This window comes from Asterias rubens, chromosome 12, assembly GCF_902459465.1.
Source record: "Asterias rubens chromosome 12, eAstRub1.3, whole genome shotgun sequence".
Classification (NCBI taxonomy): Eukaryota; Metazoa; Echinodermata; class Asteroidea; order Forcipulatida; family Asteriidae; genus Asterias; species Asterias rubens.
The window spans coordinates 533893-552533 of record NC_047073.1 but is presented as its reverse complement, the minus strand read 5'-3'; the positions used below and the strand labels follow the sequence as shown (position 1 = coordinate 552533).

At 39.4% G+C, this 18641-nt stretch overlaps 1 protein-coding gene across 1 annotated transcript; it reads right to left on the bottom strand.

The window, feature by feature from the left end:
- Positions 1-3502: 3502 nt before the first annotated feature.
- Positions 3503-18605, bottom strand: LOC117298023 (cell cycle checkpoint protein RAD17-like). The gene is made up of 16 exons (XM_033781245.1): positions 18401-18605; positions 17169-17312; positions 16425-16670; positions 14982-15071; positions 14137-14290; positions 13347-13483; positions 12800-12978; positions 12489-12558; positions 11963-12074; positions 9976-10176; positions 9054-9136; positions 7854-8000; positions 6884-7030; positions 6165-6285; positions 4929-4986; positions 3503-3953 (listed from the first exon to the last, which is right to left on the bottom strand). Exons 2-16 carry the CDS (start codon positions 17211-17213, stop codon positions 3767-3769), a joined length of 1977 nt encoding a protein of 658 aa, XP_033637136.1. The 5' UTR covers positions 17214-17312; positions 18401-18605; the 3' UTR covers positions 3503-3766.
- Between the last annotated feature and the right edge of the window lie 36 nt (positions 18606-18641).

The following is an 18641-nucleotide window of genomic DNA, read 5'->3' as shown; positions in this document are numbered from 1 at the left end:
TTTAAAATAACCATTGAAATTCACACTCACATTATAGAAAAAATACTGATCCACTTTTTACTCACTTGAAATTTCTTTTACTAGGCTTGTAGAAATTAATTCTTATTTCGGTGTTACAGAGTAGGCTACTACCTAAATCGATGTTACATTCAACCAACTGTTATAAATGAGAGTTTAAATTTGGGAGAAATAAAATACGCTCATAATAATAAGCATTTTGATCATTGTGTATTTTTCATCTGGATTATATTTTCATTAATGTAATAATTAAAAGAAGTACTGTTCGCAGCTTTATGTACGGAACGGTAAAAAGTCGTACCACACACCTTTAAGTGGCATAGAATTTTGTAGCACCGTTGCTTAGCAACTGTTTCACTAGCCATTAAGAAATTGAGAGAGATTGTACGCTTCATTAGTAGTGAGACAGGTTTTTGCTCTCAAATGAAGTTCAGTACACTGACCACAATATATATACATTTTATTTACAAGACATAGCGCCCACTAGCAAATCACAAAAGGCTAGTGAAAATTGTATAAATAAAGGATTTGTTTGTGTGTCACACAAGGCGAGTGAGAGTAGTATGAGGGTGGGGTAGGGAGGGTGGTTTACGGGCTAGGGGAGGGGTAAGGTTGGGAGGGGGCTCAAAGGAAACTTGACTGCTCCTCGGATTCTTTAAAATTGTGCCCCCTTTCAATGTTGGCTCTCATTGCGCGGTCTGCGCTGCCACTTGAGCTTGAAAGGGGGAGAAAATGTTTATAGTCGTGTTGCAAATGGGTGCATATGCACACGATAGATAGATAGATAGATAGATAGATAGATAGCCCTGGCGGCCTTACAATTTCGTATTGTACTACTGTATCTGTGTACAGAGTCCTATACAGGGCTAGATAGATAGATAAAATGGTTTATTTAATTTTTTAAATATTAGTGTCAAAAACAGTGGAAAACAAATATTGTGATATGATGGTCCCAAGCCAATCTGTGCACGAGAGTTTTCTGGCGGTCGGAATATTTTGCATGTTACTATTAAAAGTAGAGTATTTTGAATAAGGAAATAAAGTCTAGCATCACTTTGGAAAGTTCTGGGCGTATTAAACCCAGTTACTGGAATGGGGCGCTGTACTCACCCTTTCCGAATTTGTCATTCCTCGGTACGAACGAGAAATTTTTGTCAGAAATTTCGAAAAAGGACTTGGGAGACCGAGAATGCAAAATACAAATAAATAGGGAGTAGACCTACATCCTCCTGGATATGCAGACAGATTGACATCTTGTCCAAGAGTCTCCAAGCCTGAACACTTTAATAAAGATTCTTATCAACATTAAGAAAACCACCTTGGCTCCACGAATTTGTGCAGAAAAAAACGCACGTGTAGTAACCCAACCGGGACCCGCCCATCTAAAAAGCAGACGACAAAAATGGACCCCATGTAAACGTGTAGGATATGGGTGACATGACAATGACCGTCAGACACCATGTTGACGTCTTCGTTTGTGGGAAAGATTCATGTACATGTACTTACGTTTTATAATGTTGCAGTCTAGCATGCCTAGGGAATTCGCAGGGCATAATTGGACGGAAGTTTAAGCCCTTTCTTGCACGGTACCGTCTCAGGCGTCTGCACACACGTCCGCAAAACAGCGAGCTTTATCTGGGTGGCGGTCGTTAAATTGAGCAAATTTGTGTAATTTCCCTCTGACTAAGCCGACAAACCGCCATAAACACTTCCTCTGTGCCACTTTAGAGTAGATTCCACACTCTCTTGTCCTCCAGCAAACATTAAAGTCACTAAAAACTCCTTCAAAGTTTGGATTTCCCGCTGCAAATAACCTTTCACCTTTCCACTCTCTAAACAAAATGGCGTCACATAAAAAAAAGCCAATGTCTACTAAACTTGCATCAGTCCCTCATTGGTTTTATGGCCACTGAGCGCATGCGCGCTGGCCTTTTCCGACCCCTGGTAATCTAGGACCAATTTCATAAAGCTGTTTAAAAATACTGCTTGACAAATTTCTTTAGAGTTTGCCAAGCAACATTTGAGTGGGGCACCAGCCTCAACCATGCAAGCTTACTGTAAACTTGGCTGGTCACCTGTTTCTGCTAAGCAAAACTTTTCTGTGCTTAGCAAGTTTTTGTGCTTACAGGCTTTATGAAATTGGGCAAGACACTTTTCCCTTATTTGCCTATTTCACTAAGGTAGTAATTATATTGATTTAACTTTAGCACCCAGAAGCTCTTAGGGATAAATAATTCATCTAGAATTCAAAAAAATAATGAAAGTTGCTTGGGGTATAAGAACTTTAGTGACAGTAACTTTTCTTGCATCCAAACATAGCTTCTTATTACAAGTTTAATTATTGTGCAACTATTTTTTGTGTTACACATTTGTGTGATCCTTTTCCTAAAGAAATGTTCAAAGTCAATGTTGATCAGCTAGAGACAGATCGAAAGGCATCGTCATTAAAAATTTGGTAATTACTCAAAATAATTGTTCGCAAACAAAATTGTGAACAAGCAATGGAGAGAGCTGTTGACAGTATAAAACATTATGAGAAACGGCTCCCTCTGAAGTAACTTAGTTTGAAAGGGGTAAATTTTCACTTCAGGCCTCAAGCCTTTTATTAGGCATACGAACATGCAACAATTAAAGGTGTTTTTCTTGCATTATTATCTTGCTATTTGGTGACCAATTGGGCCAAAGTTTTCACAAGTTTGTTATTTTATGCATATGTTGAGATACACCAAGTAAGTATCCTGGTCTTTGAAAATTATCAAACGTTTCCCGCGCCTTTGAAGGCAAATTACTTATTTTGAGGCCAACATGGACACATAATGAACGCAATCACAATGTCAAACGTTTTATTTGAATGCTGTGCCAAGATGGCAAAACCCAAATCCTAAATATTCTCACAGTTGCATAGATAGAATGAAGAAACAAAACAGAAACAAAAGAAAGTCCAAAGTCCTCTTGGCTCAGTATTTAAATACAGATAAATAAAACAAAAATATAGAGCAAATTTCACTGGTCAACTTACAGTTGACAACAAGATAGTTAATCACAATCTAACATGCCCAATAAGCACTGGACCTTAATGCACAAATCAGACTATCAGGCTGTAATCAGAGTGATTAAGGGGATAAATATTCAGAAATCATTCTTGAAGAAAAAGGAGTGCATCCTTATTCCAGATTAGTCATTCAAATCACGTAGACAGTGTCCAACCACATCACTCAGATATTCTTAATTGGTTCACTTTTATGTGAAGGTACCTTCCATAGGCCACCATCGCTGTGAAAAGCTGTGGTCAAACAATGGAAATGTGCTAGAAAGTACTCTGGGCCAATGATAGGTCTTCCTTTGACATCAGAGCTCAAAATCGGAATTGCTCTGCCCACAACATTAATGTTGCCATGTTGTGGAGTGCTTTCTGCTCTACCAGCCAGGCTTCAGATGGATGATACCCAAGCCTACATCCATATGGACTGTAAAGGGGGTAACCCTGTTTCAGCCCTAGGAGCAGGTGGCAACAGCCTCTTGAAAAATAGTTGATTTGTAGCCCACACCTTGAAGTAGCCTTCAGGCCTTGAGTGTCTGGCATGAAACAAATTTAAACAAAATCTTGCACTGTAAGGGGTCTGTACAATGCTTCTGTATCCCACATGCCAAGAAGTCACTGGCATCCTGCCCATTTCTCGCTAAGCAAAGGAATTTGATAGGTAGAATTTTCCAGTAAACAACTTTATGAAATTTTGCCCTATTATGATCAGTCATCAAAATCCTCTATAACGATCTCATCTTCTGTGGATGCGACTTTGCTGAGAGGGTCAACGCTTTCGGCAGTGATGTGAGGCCCTCTTTGGGGTAACATTCGAACTCCTTGTGAGCTTGGGACATCTTCATCAGCTTCATCTTCTATTTCGTCTTTCTCATCCAGCTTTTCTGGTCGATGCCTGGTGGGGGGACAGTGGAAGAAAAATGCAGGGAGTTAGACAAATAATAATAATAACAATGATATTGAGACGTTTGTAAAGCGCCTAATGCAAAAGGCCTCTAAGCGCATAAAGAGAACAACAACATACAAAGAGTGAAAGATACAATTGCAAATAAGCATATTACAAATAAGCAGCTTCAAACAAATAAGTTTTTAACAGAGACTTAAAACAGTGTAAAGAACTAGCCGGGCGAATATGCACAGGAAAACTGTTCCAAAGAGACAGTGCGGCTTAAGAAAAAAGATCTGTGGCCATAACAAATGGAAGAAGCTCTAGTAGTTGAATGCACTGACTGTTGAGATGATCCAAAGTCTGATAGGGGAATAATGGTGAAAAAGTTCAGATAAAAGTCACAAACATTTCATTTAATTTCAAATGACTTTCCAAGGGAAAGGATAAACATTTGTTGTTTCAAGATGGCAATTTCTAGTTTTCAAAGTTTTCAGCTTTGTGTAACATTGCTCCTGTGCCATGATCAGGCATGCTATTTGGCCCATGGAAAAAAGTGGCAACATTTCATCAAGTACAAGAGCTGACCTACGTGTACACATGATGTTTTGAGAGTCTTTTCTGGCTAATTCATAATAATTTTACCCTGGGGAAAACAACTAAAAGTAGGAAGAATATCATGCCTACATCAGGCCCGGAATTAAACGCAGGTCATGGCCTTCGTTGCCCCTTGGTCTTGGCCTTCGTTGCCCCTGGTCTTGGCCTTCGTTGCCCCCTGGTCTTGGCCTTCGTTGCCCCCTGGTCATGGCCTCCATTGCCCCCTGGTCTTGGCCTTGGTGCCCTTCAAAAGTTTCCCATTGACTTAAAGATTTTCCAATTGAAGTGCCCTTTGCAAAAATGAAAGTGGCCTTGCCCTTTCAACATGTTCAAAAACTGAGATTCTAGGCCTGCTGTATAATAAAGAATGAGATTTATAATCCTTACCTCCATGTTTGTTTGTATCGAGTAAATCTTGTCACTTCTTGAAGAAAATTAATCTGACCTGAAGATATACATACAGATGTTATAAATGACAAATGAAGAGGGAGTTACAGTGAGGGAGCTTTTAAATCATTTACTTATTTTGCTTGTTTAGAAGAGCCCTTTGGTCTGATAACATGAAAAAGAAACTCTTGTCAGAAATGAAGTATTTCTAAACAGAAGGTTTAGAGGGCTGTAATGAAAAGAATGGTCCTAAAAGTCTTGACTTAAAGGCACTGGACACTATTGAGTATTACTAAAAATAATTGTTAGCATAAGCTTGCTTAAAGATACATTTGTTATCACTTGTTTGCAAGTGGAATAAGGAAAATTATCTTCAAGCAGACTTGAATCCTTGATTCTGATTCGTCGATTCGTATTGGTTCTTATTTATATTGCACAGCCCATATCACACCCTGCATATAGTGTGTTCTAACTCTGCATGTTGCGCTTTTAGAAGCTTTTCGCAACACACCTTAAATCAGAAGCTAGTGTAAATTCAAAAGTGGCGCGTTTGCATCAAATGTTGATCTTCACAAGCGACGCTTGAAGTTTGCTTGATGATAAGAGCATCTGTATCTAACTTAACCTTCACCCTTGTTGGAAACGGTACTCAGAGTTGCTACATTTTTCTGTGCTTCACTGATGCTTATAATGTGATAACCAAAAGCGAAAGTGTGAAATTGTGGATTTTGAGGGTGGAAAACTTACATGTGTATTTACTCATGCTTTCATTTGCACATACCTGGATTCTTTAAGGGGACACTGATGATGGCAAGATAGGGTACTCATGCTTTAATTTGCACATACCTGGATTATTTAAGGGGACACTGATGATGGCTAGATAGGGTACTAATGCTTTAATTTGCACATACCTGGATTCTTTAAGGGGACACTGATGATGGCAAGATAGGGTACTCATGCTTTCATTTGGACATACCTGGATTCTTTAAGGGGACACTGATGATGGCAAGATAGGGTACTCATGCTTTAATTTGCACATACCTGGATTCTTTAAGGGGACACTGATGATGGCAAGATAGGGTACTCATGCTTTAATTTGCACATACCTGGATTCTTTAAGGGGACACTGATGATGGCAAGATAGGGTACTCATGCTTTCATTTGCACATACCTGGATTCTTTAAGGGGACACTGATGATGGCAAGATAGGGTACTCATGCTTTCATTTGGACATACCTGGATTCTTTAAGGGGACACTGATGATGGCAAGATAGGGTAAGAGTTGGGTCTGAAGCTCAACCGGAGTCCAGCATTGACCAACAAACAAGCCCTTAGCAGATAGACAACCTTCACGATACTGTGAATGAGATAAACAAAGTCAAATAAACAGACACATCGACATTGACCAACAAACAAGCCCTTTGCAGATAGACAACCTTCACGATACTGTGAATGAGATAAACAAAGTCAAATAAACAGACACATCGATATTGACCAACAAACAAGCCCTTAGCAGATAGACAACCTTCACGATACTGAAAGCCCGGTTCATACTTCCTGCGAGTTCAAAGCGAGTTTTGGCGTGTTTCGCACATATCAACTGCTGCAAAATGAGTTGCTTCAAATTTGTGACTTCAATATTTGCTTCGCATTCCCATTCGCAGGAAGTATGAACCAGGCTTAACTCACAAAGGAAAAAATAATCTCAAGTTGCTTATATGACTCTAAATCCAACACAATACTCTCCAATCCCTGGCAGGTCCCATTAACACACCTGGGGTAAGAGAAGCAATTTATGGTTAAGTGTCTTGCTCAAGGACATAAGCATTTATACCCCTGGGTGATAAGGAGTAATCTTGTCACGACCGGGATTCAAACCCACACTCTAATGACTTAACCACCAGAACTTGAATTCGATGTTCTTAATCACTAGGCCATGAGACCCCCCTTCTTACCTTTTTAGAAGTATCAAACCATTGTGGTTTGTGAAGAGGTTTCCATCCTACACTACTCGTACAATTACATCGACTCCGAGCAGTATTACAGTGAATTAAAGCACGTGACGCAAGGGAAGCTCCATAGCTTGTCATCGCTGATCTTGACTGCTCCATACAAAGTGAAAAGGAATGTTATAGAAATGGTAAGAAAACAAAAATCGTGAAGATCACAGATTTATATATTCCTAAACGGTCTAATGATGATAAAAATAGAAAACTTCGCTTGAAATATTTCCGTCTGAAATGTCATATTTGATGAGAAATAAATAAAACTAATTTCTCGTTTGGACCTGTGGTATCAATGCAAAAAATAGTTAATGGTCTTAGCAGAGTCTTTTCGAAGGCTAAATGACAAAACAAAACACATAAACAGGTGTGCAAGTGTAACAAAAGCTCTCAGTGGAAATACATGAATAGAGAGAGAGGCAGCAAGCGCCCAGAAAAAAAGCCAGGAGGTAAACAACAAGTAGGGAGGCAAGGGGGTGGATTTGGAGGAATGAGCTGGTTTGACCTCAAGAGGTTCCAAACACAAACAAGATCAAAGGTGGGAAGAGGGAGAACAATTATTTTTAAATATTTCAAAATATAAAGGCACTGGACACTATTGGTATTTACTCAAATTAATTTTAGCATAAAAGCTTACTTGGCAACGAGAAATTGTGAGCTGTTGATGGTGTAAAACATTGTATGAAACGGCACCCTCTGAAGTAATAAAGTCTCTTCTCACTCAAATAATAAAATATTTTAGCTAAAGCCTTTTATTAGGCATCTGAAAGCACACAAATTTGTGGAACAAGGTTTTTTCTTTTATTATTCTCTTGCAACTTCAATGACCAATTGAGCCCAATTTTGTACAGGTTTGTTACACCAAGTGACTGGTCTTGACAATTACCAAACATGTCCAGTGTTTTTAAATAAATGTTCTTACCCTCCATTCACATGTGAGAAAGTCTGAATCGCTGAAATACTGACTGGCTTGGACAACATCTTCAACATTCTCATAGAAGTCTAGATAGTTCTGATGTAAGTACAGGTTGAAGTTATCACTACTCATATGAGTTTGCTCTAACACTGCCTGAAATCACAAAAGTAACATTTGGTTCTTATATTGTGCAAATACACATACATACATACATACATACATACATACATACATACATACATACATACATATCAGCATTTATATGAGGCACCTTTTCCCCAAGATTACAAAGCGACTACAGAAGATGCCACAAAGAAGTCCAAACCCTAGATGTTCCAATGTAAAGTGAAGTAAAACAGTCAAGTGTTTCTGTACAAAAGAGTCTTAAAGTCACCTGGAAGTGGAATTTTTTCAAAATAAAGCTTTTGTCACTTTTATATGTGTTTTGATGAGTGGAATGTGAATAAACAGTTAACTAAGGTTTTAAAAAATCAGTTCTTGTGTTATTTACTAATTTAAGAGTAGACCCCGACCCGAGAGGGCACTGTTCGTGTCGTGACGTCAATCGAGGCAGACTTTGCCTGTAATGCGTAGAATAAACACAATTGCAAAGTACATGTACGGACCAAGTCGTGAGTTTGTACGTTTCAACAACAACAAAAATTGTTTTTTTCCAGCAATGCCGACCAGGTGTATTGCTGCTGAATGCAGAAAAACACTTTTTGAAATGTACCAACTCACTTAAAAAAACATGGGAGATATTGCCGGATGGCCACTTCATCAAGGTGAGGGCTGATGACCCATATCAACTGCCACCAGGGGCAAGGTGAGGGCTGATGACCCATATCAACTGCCACCAGGGGCAAGGTGAGGGCTGATGACCCATATCAACTGCCACCAGGGGCAAGGTGAGGGCTGATGACCCATATCAACTGCCACCAGGGGCAAGGTGAGGGCTGATGACCCATATCAACTGCCACCAGGGGCAAGGTGAGGGCTGATGACCCATATCAACTGCCACCAGGGGCAAGGTGAGGGCTGATGACCCATATCAACTGCCACCAGGGGCACGTTGCCAGCTACTCTGCTCCTTGCGGATAACCGATAAAAGTACCCAAACCTTTTAACCCACCCATCCAGGGCTAATTTTGCACATAGACTAATTTGTGGTAACTAGGAAATGCCTTATTAGGGAGTTACACTGACCTCTGGATTGACCTTTAACCTATCTCTTTCATGATGAGCTAAATGAGCTGGAAGGACAGGATCCTCAGGGCTTTTGGGTTCCCCTAAAAAGTAAGACAAAGTAACATCACATTAAAGGAACTGGACACTTTTGGGAATTACTCAAAATAATTACTAGCATCAAAACTTATTTGTTATTTGAACACCCAGCAGGGTGGATATGTGCGCATTACAAGTCTTATTATTATTATTATTATAATGGAGAACTGTTGATAGTATAAAACATTGTGAGAAATGGCTCCCTCTGAAGAAATGTTATTTTGGAGAAGGAAGTAAATGTAAGTTCAAAAGTGGCATGTTTGTGTAAAACGCTGATCGTCACATGTGTTACTTGAAGTTTGCGTGAAGATAAATTTGTAAAGCACTGTAAAGCGCATCAAGAACTCTGTGTGATGGGCTAAATAAGTAATATGTTATTATTACTATAATAAAAATAATCAATGTTTTTATATCGCTTTATATCACAGCCCGAAAGGCGTATCAAAGGGCTTCCAATATCATTAACCCTGGTCACTAGGCAACATATTTAATTCCGTAAACAATCTCAGCTCCCTGGGGAGTTGCTGGTGCTGTGAGTTACAACGCTCCAAGCTTATCATTCACATAAACAATCTCTGCCCTGAAAGGTACCCATTTTACCTCTGGGTGGAGAAAAGCTTATGGTTAAAGTGTCTTGCTCAAGGACACAAGTGTAACGACAGGGATTCAAACCAATATCCCGATGATTTAACCACCAGAACTTGAGTCCGGTTCTCTTATCCCCTCGACCATGACACCCAACAATTACTATTTTCAAACCCATCTTTAGTTCCAGTTGCAGTTTATGCTCTACACGCCTGCCTCAACACAAAGAAACGAAAGAAATGGTTGTAAGAAGTCTTACTTTTACAGTACAGGATCTTTCCTAGAGCTCTGAAGAGAAACATAGATGTGTCTCTGCCTCCGATTGCTGCCAAGGAGCTATCCTTCGTAACTTTCTTCTCTTTGGTCTGTCTCCCAGACTTCCCAACTGGTTGTCTTCTACCTTTACCTTTGGAGGATTTAGGAGGGTTGGCAGCAAGTGCTTCTTCTAGATCATGCGTGTCTAGAGATTCAAATAGAAGATACTTTGTCAATTGCCAAACCATAAAATAATATTATTAATAATAATATTAATATAAACCACAAGGGAAACTGACTGGGTAATTTTTGAAATGATTTTTGGGGTTGAACAAAGAATTGACTAGAGTGGAATGTGAATAAACAGTTAACTAAGGTTTTAAAAAATCAGTTCTTATGTTATTTACTAATTTAAGAGTAGACCCCGACCCGAGAGGGCACTGTTCGTGTCGTGACGTCAATCGAGGCAGACTTTGCCTGTAATGCGTAGAATAAACACAATTGCAAAGTACATGTACGGACCAAGTCGTGAGTTTGTACGTTTCAACAACAAAAAAAATTGTTTTTTTCCAGCAATGAAGAGAAACATAGATGTGTCTCTGCCTCCGATTGCTGCCAAGAAGCTATCCTTCATAACTTTCTTCTCTTTGGTCTGTCTCCCAGACTTCCCAACTTGAACAAAGAATTGACTAGAGTGGGATTCGAACCAACGACCTCCAGGTTAACGTGCTGGCGCTCTACCAACTGATTTATCTAGCCCTATATTGGCAGTATCCCAAAATAATAATATTAATAATAATAATAATAATAATAATAATAATAATAATGAACTGGCCAGGGAACTTTGTAAGATTTGGCAGGTGAAAGTCAAAGTAGTACCCATGGTGGCTGGAGCACTTGGCACCATTCCCAAAGCACTGTTAGAGAGACTGGACACTATTGATAATTAGTTTATAGCATGTAAGCTATAATTTTTAAAGAGCAATGGTGAGCTGTTGATGGTATAAAACATTGTGAGAAACAGCTCCCTCTGAAGTAACATAGTTTCTGAGAAAGAGGTAATTTCTCACTCAAATAATAAAAGACTTCAGCTGAAGCCGTTTATCAGGCAGATGAAAGCACACAAATTTGTGGAGCAAGGGTGGTTTTTTTTTCATTCATTATTCTCTAGCAACTTCACAGAGTTGTTATTTTATGATGTTGGGATACATGCAAGTGAGAATACTGGTCTTTGAAAATGACCAGTGCCTTGAAGGGAGGATGCTGGTTAGTAGATAAGTGCACTGTGCCTTGAAGGGAGGATGCTGGTTAGTAGATATGTGCACTGTGCCTTGAAGGGAGAATGCTGGTTAGTAGATATGTGCACTGTGCCTTGAAGGGACAATGCTGGTTAGTAGATATGTGCACTGTGCCTTGAAGGGAGGATGCTGGTTAGTAGATATGTGCACTGTGCCTTGAAGGGACAATGCTGGTTAGTAGATATGTGCACTGTGCCTTGAAGGGAGGATGCTGGTTAGTAGATATGTGCACTGTGCCTTGAAGGGAGGATGCTGGTTAGTAGATATGTGCACTGTGCCTTGAAGGGACAATGCTGGTTAGTAGATATGTGCACTGTGCCTTGAAGGGACAATGCTGGTTAGTAGATATGTGCACTGTGCCTTGAAGGGAGAATGCTGGTTAGTAGATATGTGCACTGTGCCTTGAAGGGACAATGCTGGTTAGTAGATATGTGTACTGTGCCTTGAAGGGACAATGCTGGTTAGTAGATATGTGCACTGTGCCTTGAAGGGAGAATGCTGGTTAGTAGATATGTGCACTGTGCCTTGAAGGGAGGATGCTGGTTAGTAGATATGTGCACTGTGCCTTGAAGGGACAATGCTGGTTAGTAGATATGTGCACTGTGCCTTGAAGGGAGGATGCTGGTTAGTAGATATGTGCACTGTGCCTTGAAGGGAGAATGCTGGTTAGTAGATATGTGCACTGTATCATACCTTTGAGACATGCAAACTGTAATGTATTGATTGCACTACGAACATCACCAGCACTAGCGTTGGCTAAGGCCTCAATGGTAGTCTTACATGGCACAGGAAATCTCCTCCTACCCTGGTCATTTGGACAGAAAAATATGACATGATTATTACAGAGATGTGATAGGCTGTTCAGAAAAAAAATTAATTCTGAGCGCAAAGCGCGAAAGCATGCGAGCTGGAAAACTTGTGAGCATGAAGCCCAATTAATAACATTTATCTTTAGTTTGAACAGCCCTACTCTTGGGGCGTTATTATATGGATATATGGCTCTGCTTGCCGTAAGCAAAGAAATAGCACTTACAAAAGCAGGGAATTCTGTGGTAACATCAAGTATAATTTACAGGTTAGCAGAGAATTTTTGTGTCTCAAGTTCGCAACGAATAGTTTGCATTTATACCCCTGGGTGAAGAAAAGCAATTATCAGAAGGTGACAGATAATTAAGTTTTTGAAAAACTGATGATGTAGAATCAAAAATATCACACTTACCCGATTCGATTCAGACGTTGCAATTCTTGTCATCACCTTTACCATGCTGGTTAGGGCTACAGGATTGAAACTGATAAAAAATAAACATCAAAGTGTGAGCTCTTAACTGTCAAATGGGGAAGGGGTAGAGTGAAGAAGCCTTGTTAAAAGGGACGCATGAAAAACAACACACCCCGTACATAGCCGCTCAGCACACATTTCATCATGTTCACGAGTATCTTGCAAAGTTTGGAACTTCTGACTTTGCAGAAACAATTTCCAAATAATGAAGCAAAGACTCCAAAACAAACTCAGTAAATTACTTGACCGACCTTATGCTCTCAAATCCAAGATGACTTTGTAGATCTTTGGGGAATAACTTATAGGCACTAGATTCTCCGCCGTGCGTATCACTGATGATAAATACTAATGGCGAACGACCAGTGACGGTGAACTTTCGCAAGACATTATGAAAGCTTTGTGGATCCCGGTAGAATGCATTGGGGATGTCCTAAAATAAGAAGGAAAACTATTTAAATGGAGGTTTATTCTTTGTCTGCAGTTACAATTACAATATACGTAGCAAAATATCATCAATATTAATAATAATAGTAAACCGTTATTATAAAGCGCATTACGCACAGAGTCCTAATGCATTGTACAAAGTCGCTAGAGAACAAACAACAAAATTAGTCAGAGCTGAACAAATGAGATTTGAGAAGGCGTTTAAATTGATCCAGAAATTGTGCGTCTTTGAACCTGAACTGTTTTGATCATGAGCCAGAAAACGTTGGTTTTCCCTACTTGCAACGGTTTTGTTAGCAAAAACCATTTCTGTAATGTTCCTTTAATTCTTATCTTAATAATGTTGATGATTACCTCAACCAGACAAACTTTCTGTGATGACACTGCACTACCAAAGAGTTGAAGGGCTGGATACCGGTTAGCCCTCGTCAGGAAATCTTGAAAGAGAGCGGTCTGTGATTGGCTAACAGGACCTCCAAGCAAGTTGAAATCTGCCATTGAATAATAAAAACAATAATAATAACAATAAGTATAGTCTTAGATAAGGCAAAGAAGATGTGACACCTCATTGACATAGCTGTGCGGAGAGATAGACGGGTAGTTTCGAAGGAGATGGAAAAGGTCCAAAGTACCAAGACCTGGCGAGGGAACTTGGTAAGATTTGGCAGTACTATTAGTACCAACGGTGATTGGAGCGCTTGGCTCCATTCCGAAAGCACTGGGGAAACATCTAGATGAAATAGGGATAAAGTCAGGATAGATCTGATACAGAAGGCGGTGCTTTTGGGAACAGCGAGGATCCTGAGAAAGATCTAAGACTACGAGACGTAGCCCGACTCGAGGAGTTACCGGCAAAAAGGTAATTTTTATCTTTCTTTTGCATGCTGTGATAAGATGAAGTAATTATAATTATAATAATAATAATCAGTTTTATTTCACACCCAAGGAGGCGTCTCAAAGCACTTCATCCATTAATATTACCCCTGGTCATTGGGCCTTAATTCTACCCTTAAACCATCTCAGCTCCCTGGGGAGTATACAGCCTGTGCAACAAATTTGCGATACACAGCTAAATCAATGGTGTCAAAAGTTAGCATGGTACTTTAAATTTCTAATGGTGATAAAGTATAGATCAATCAATTACCCTGTCTGTCTTGCCTGAAGCGTTCAACATCAAAGCTTGCTACATCCGGATTGGACCATTCCTGAACTTCAGCATGTAGTTCCTTAACCAGAACATGAATCGTCGCAGTCTTACCAGCTCCAGCTGGTCCAGTCAACACCAGAATTGGGGCTTTCTAAAAACACAAAAGTCAAGAATAATAATAATTTATAGAGCGCTAAACACATAGGCGCTATGACCGGACTGACAAAACAAAAGGGTTTTAAGCAAAGATTTTAAAAGCGTCCAATGAAGCTGCTTGAATGTGGGCAGGTAGCTTGTTCCATAATGTTGAAGCTATGACTGAGAAAGCATGATTGCCATAGCGCATTCGAATAACAGTTTGTACGACCCCTGCTGCGTGTCGTGTCAAGTTTTGCGCATTACTCTTTAAGAAATATAAAGGCAACTCTATGAAGGAAGTAAGAGTTTGTACTTGGAACATTTCTAAGGGCACCAAAGCAATAACTAATGGCTCTTGGGGCAATTGCACAAATCTTGCAATCGGTCAGACAGTCAGTGAGATATTTTTAACTACATTCATCATAGTATGTACAAATCAGGGAAATAAAAATAAAAAATCATCAAAACATGGAAAGATTTTTTTATTTTCTGGGAATTTTCTAAAGTATCAAGGAGGCGATAACTCTACAAACTGCTTTTCATTGGTGTATCAAGCTTATTAGTAATAGTATTTGAATTTGCTTCATTTACACTGACAATTTAGTATGCAAGAATGCAGTAACTTGCCTTCTGTTTGCACCGAACTGAAGAAGATTCAAATCAAATTAATATTTTTCTTAAATATTTTCAAAATAAATGTGTACCTGTCCACTTGCTCTTTGTCGCTGTTGAATGTGACGTTTCAACCATTCTTCAACTTCCGCAATTTTCTTCTTGTGTACGGCTAGATCAGTCTGGAAATCAAATCATGGAAAAGGAATCCATAAAACTACGGTGATTTTATAGATGGAAATTTGCATCGAGGATAAAAAATATTTAACAAATTTCTCTTTTAAACTCATATGGTATACGGTAACAGCAATAATATGAGATAGCACTGTATACTCAGTACTTCCTGGTGAAAACAAAAATTTAAGGCATGTTACTTGGGTGGTTTTTCAAACCTAATGCACAATAGTATTTAGCAAACATTACAGGCAATTTAGAAAACTAGAGAAGTTCATGCTTGAGATTGTTTTGTACACTGAATCAATCCAAAAAAAGCCAAGACAGGGTGTTGTGGCCGAGCAGATAAGAGCACCAAATTCAAGCTCTGGTGTTTCTGTTCAGCAGAGTGTGGGTTCAAGTCCCGGTCATGACACGTGTGTCCCTGAGCAAGACACTTAACTATAATTGCTCTCTCCAACCAGGGGTAAATTGGTACCTGTGAGGGCAGAGATGGTTCTTGTGAATAATTAGCTTGGAGCGTGGTAACTCGCAGCACCGGCTTTATTGTATACTCCCCAGGGAGCTGAGATGGTTTTAAGGAATGAAATATATGGCCCAGTGACCAGGGGTAATAATGTCGAAGCGCTTTGATAGGCTCCTCTACATGCCCATGACCAGGACAAAAATCCTGATGCACTGAAAGGAATATTATTATTATTTAGTATTATTTATACAAGGTAGCCCAATTATGTGTCAAAACACTGTTCTCCCTGGGGGCCCTGAAGAAAAAGCAAAACAACAACAAAGCAACACAAATAGACCTTATGCATTGATGTCATCCGACTGCCATCTTAGAGGTAAAACGGTGACGAAACAATAGAAACGCACAGATTTGTACCCGCGGCGCATATGATTGGCCAATGAACAACCTCCTTTTGACCCACAGACCCTTTGCACAACGCGGAACCCACTTCCTAGAGCAACTTTCTGACCGCCATGACAGGGGACAAAGTAGCACTTGTGGGGGTGCTGACATACGTATTTTGCATATGAGCGCCTCCAATTGATCAGTAGCACTTGTGGGGGTGCTGACATACGTATTTTGCATATGAGCGCCTCCAATTGATCAGAAAGTTTCACCAAAGGTCACTGATTGCTTACACAGTCATGCAAAATACTTGTGTTTAGCACCCCAACAAGTGTCACTTTGACCTGCTGTCATGGCGGATGGAAAGTTGCTTAAGGAGGTGCGTTCGGCGTTGTGCAAAGGGTCTATAGGTAAAATGAGGGCACCCTACTGAAATTACATCATGTCCATAAGGTCTATAGGCAAAGAAGAAGGGAAAAAAGGGGGGGAGGTATTTTGGTTATACACCTACTTGTATCTGTGGTGCGTGTTTGTCTACCCATGCCTCAATATCCACACTCTTACGATACTTGTCCTTGTCTGCTGTTCGAATCCTCCCAGGGTTCTCATCATTGCGGCTTCTCTTTCGACCGAGTAATTGTGGAAGAGTGTCCTCAGCTTTCTTGTCACTCGTTGATTTTGATGGATGTTTTGTTGGTCTGCTAACATGAGGTGCATTGTCAAAGTCATCAAACGAGGGCGATACCCATTGCTGGCGCTGGTTTATAAAACAATGTTCAAGGGTTCACAAAGTGAAATCTGTTCATATTAGGGGGTCTAACATTAACAATTTACCGATGTAATTTATTAAAAACAAAGACCATAGCAGCCAAAGGCTGAATTGCAGTCAAGGTTATACAAAGAAATAACAATACACACTTCAAAGAGTTAAATCTACATTTTCTGCACCGCTATTTTCAGGTAAAATGTCAGGAAAATTAATAAGAAACAGAAATACATGATTTTTATTTTGAGTTAAGAAGATTCCATATTTACATGTGAAACATTGAAAAAATGTCAATTTAGTCCCAAAACCTTTTCTTTTACTCCATTGTTTGAGAAAGAGGTGTTCAAATATTGTGATCGATTGGTACATGCCGCTTGCAGCCTGGGTCTGGTTTGGTTTACCCCCAAATCCAATTCATTAGGCAATCTAGTATATCCTTATAATTATCATTTCAAATCTTATATTATAAATGGTAAAACACTTATTTACCTGTGATAACTGGGAACTCTTTGCCATTGTAGAGAGTGGATACATACTTCACATAGTTCTGTATTTTAGGGTGGATGGTTACAAAATGTATGTCACAGTACTCAAGCTGCAGTACTCAAGACTCTATTAGCTCCACTCAAAAACCTAATGAGAGTGATACACACAATAAAACAAAGGTGATTTGGAGAACAAATGAAATTGTTTTGTATATGAGTTAAATGTGATTGATATGTGTTTTCTCCTGACCCGAATCAACAATTCTCCTTAATTATAACCAAAATATCAACTTCAAAGAATCTTGTACATCTCATGTTCTTGGAAATAGAATGGAGTCATGATTTGTAAAAGTGGTAGAATTGGGGCAAATCTGGGCACTAGTTAGCCCCATTTGGGTCCAATCTATTTTGTATTCTTGGCCCCAGCGCCATCACCAGGCTTGTATGTTTTGAATGGGCGAGGGCACCAAGGCATTTTCTCCTTGGTAAAGGGCACCCATCATCCCTATGAGGAAATTGTAAATTTGTGCGAAAATTCTCTATGTTTGTCCTGGGAAAAAAATAATATGCGCACGCTCGTCACGTGTCGTGACTTCGTGATGCGTTCCGCAGAGTTCGGGACAATCAGCATTTGTTTGTAGTGTAGTGGTAAAGACTGAATTACGGTAAGAATTTATAATTTTCAACATTTTTTGAGATTGCGGAGTGGGTTCTCTGGTCGTCCCCTTGGACATTGAGATATCAAAGGACACATAGAGCCTAATTTTGGGCGAGATAAAAATAAAAATGAAGAGAAATTTTTGATTCCAAAATTCATTGAACAATGATTGAACCATCATTGTTTAACGCGTGAGAGATATAAACCTATGATTTATGAGGTTGCGGACGAAACCGAAATAGTTCTATCTAGGAGCATGGAGCAATAAACTAGGACTCAGGAGTAAGGGGCTGAGCCCTAACGGAAAAGTTTCCGCAATGCGCCACCAATTTTTTCATTCGATATGAAATGATAATTGTATCTAATTAACCTCCCAACAATGAGATACTATCATCCCCGTTTGTAAAAGTTAGTGAACAAGTAGTAGGCCCTAGCCTAGCGACAAACGGAAAGTTATCCAAAAAGAGAGACCAAATAAAAAAACAAAATTGGACTCCAATTTTGGTTTTATCCAATTGCCAAGTCCATGCTATGACTATGTACGTTAATTAATTAATAATAATAATAATGAAACTTACCACCATGAACTGTCTTTAAGTTGTGTAGCCCGAGCAGTATATTTGTGTTGGAATGGCTCACTGTTTGATTTCTGACTAAATTCTGTTACAAAAAATGATGTCAGTTCATGGAGGCCGCCATTTTGAACTGAACAAAACTGACTACATTTTGCACATTCTGTCAACAGAGGGCGTTTTCCAGAATGAAAACTTCTTATTTAGGGCGCAGTGCCTAAAATTCCTGAAAAGGATATAAATTATC

Excerpts from the sequence above, each read along its gene's own strand:
- LOC117298023 (XM_033781245.1), bottom strand. The coding sequence starts at position 17,213 with ATGTATCCACTCTCTACAATGGCAAAGAGTTCCCAGTTATCACAG. Across the intron at positions 10,177-11,962 it reads ACAGTTTGCATGTCTCAAAG|ACACGCATGATCTAGAAGAA; the intron begins GTATGATACAGT and ends TTGAATCTCTAG. Across the intron at positions 8,001-9,053 it reads GGTTAAAGGTCAATCCAGAG|GCAGTGTTAGAGCAAACTCA; the intron begins GTCAGTGTAACT and ends TTGTGATTTCAG.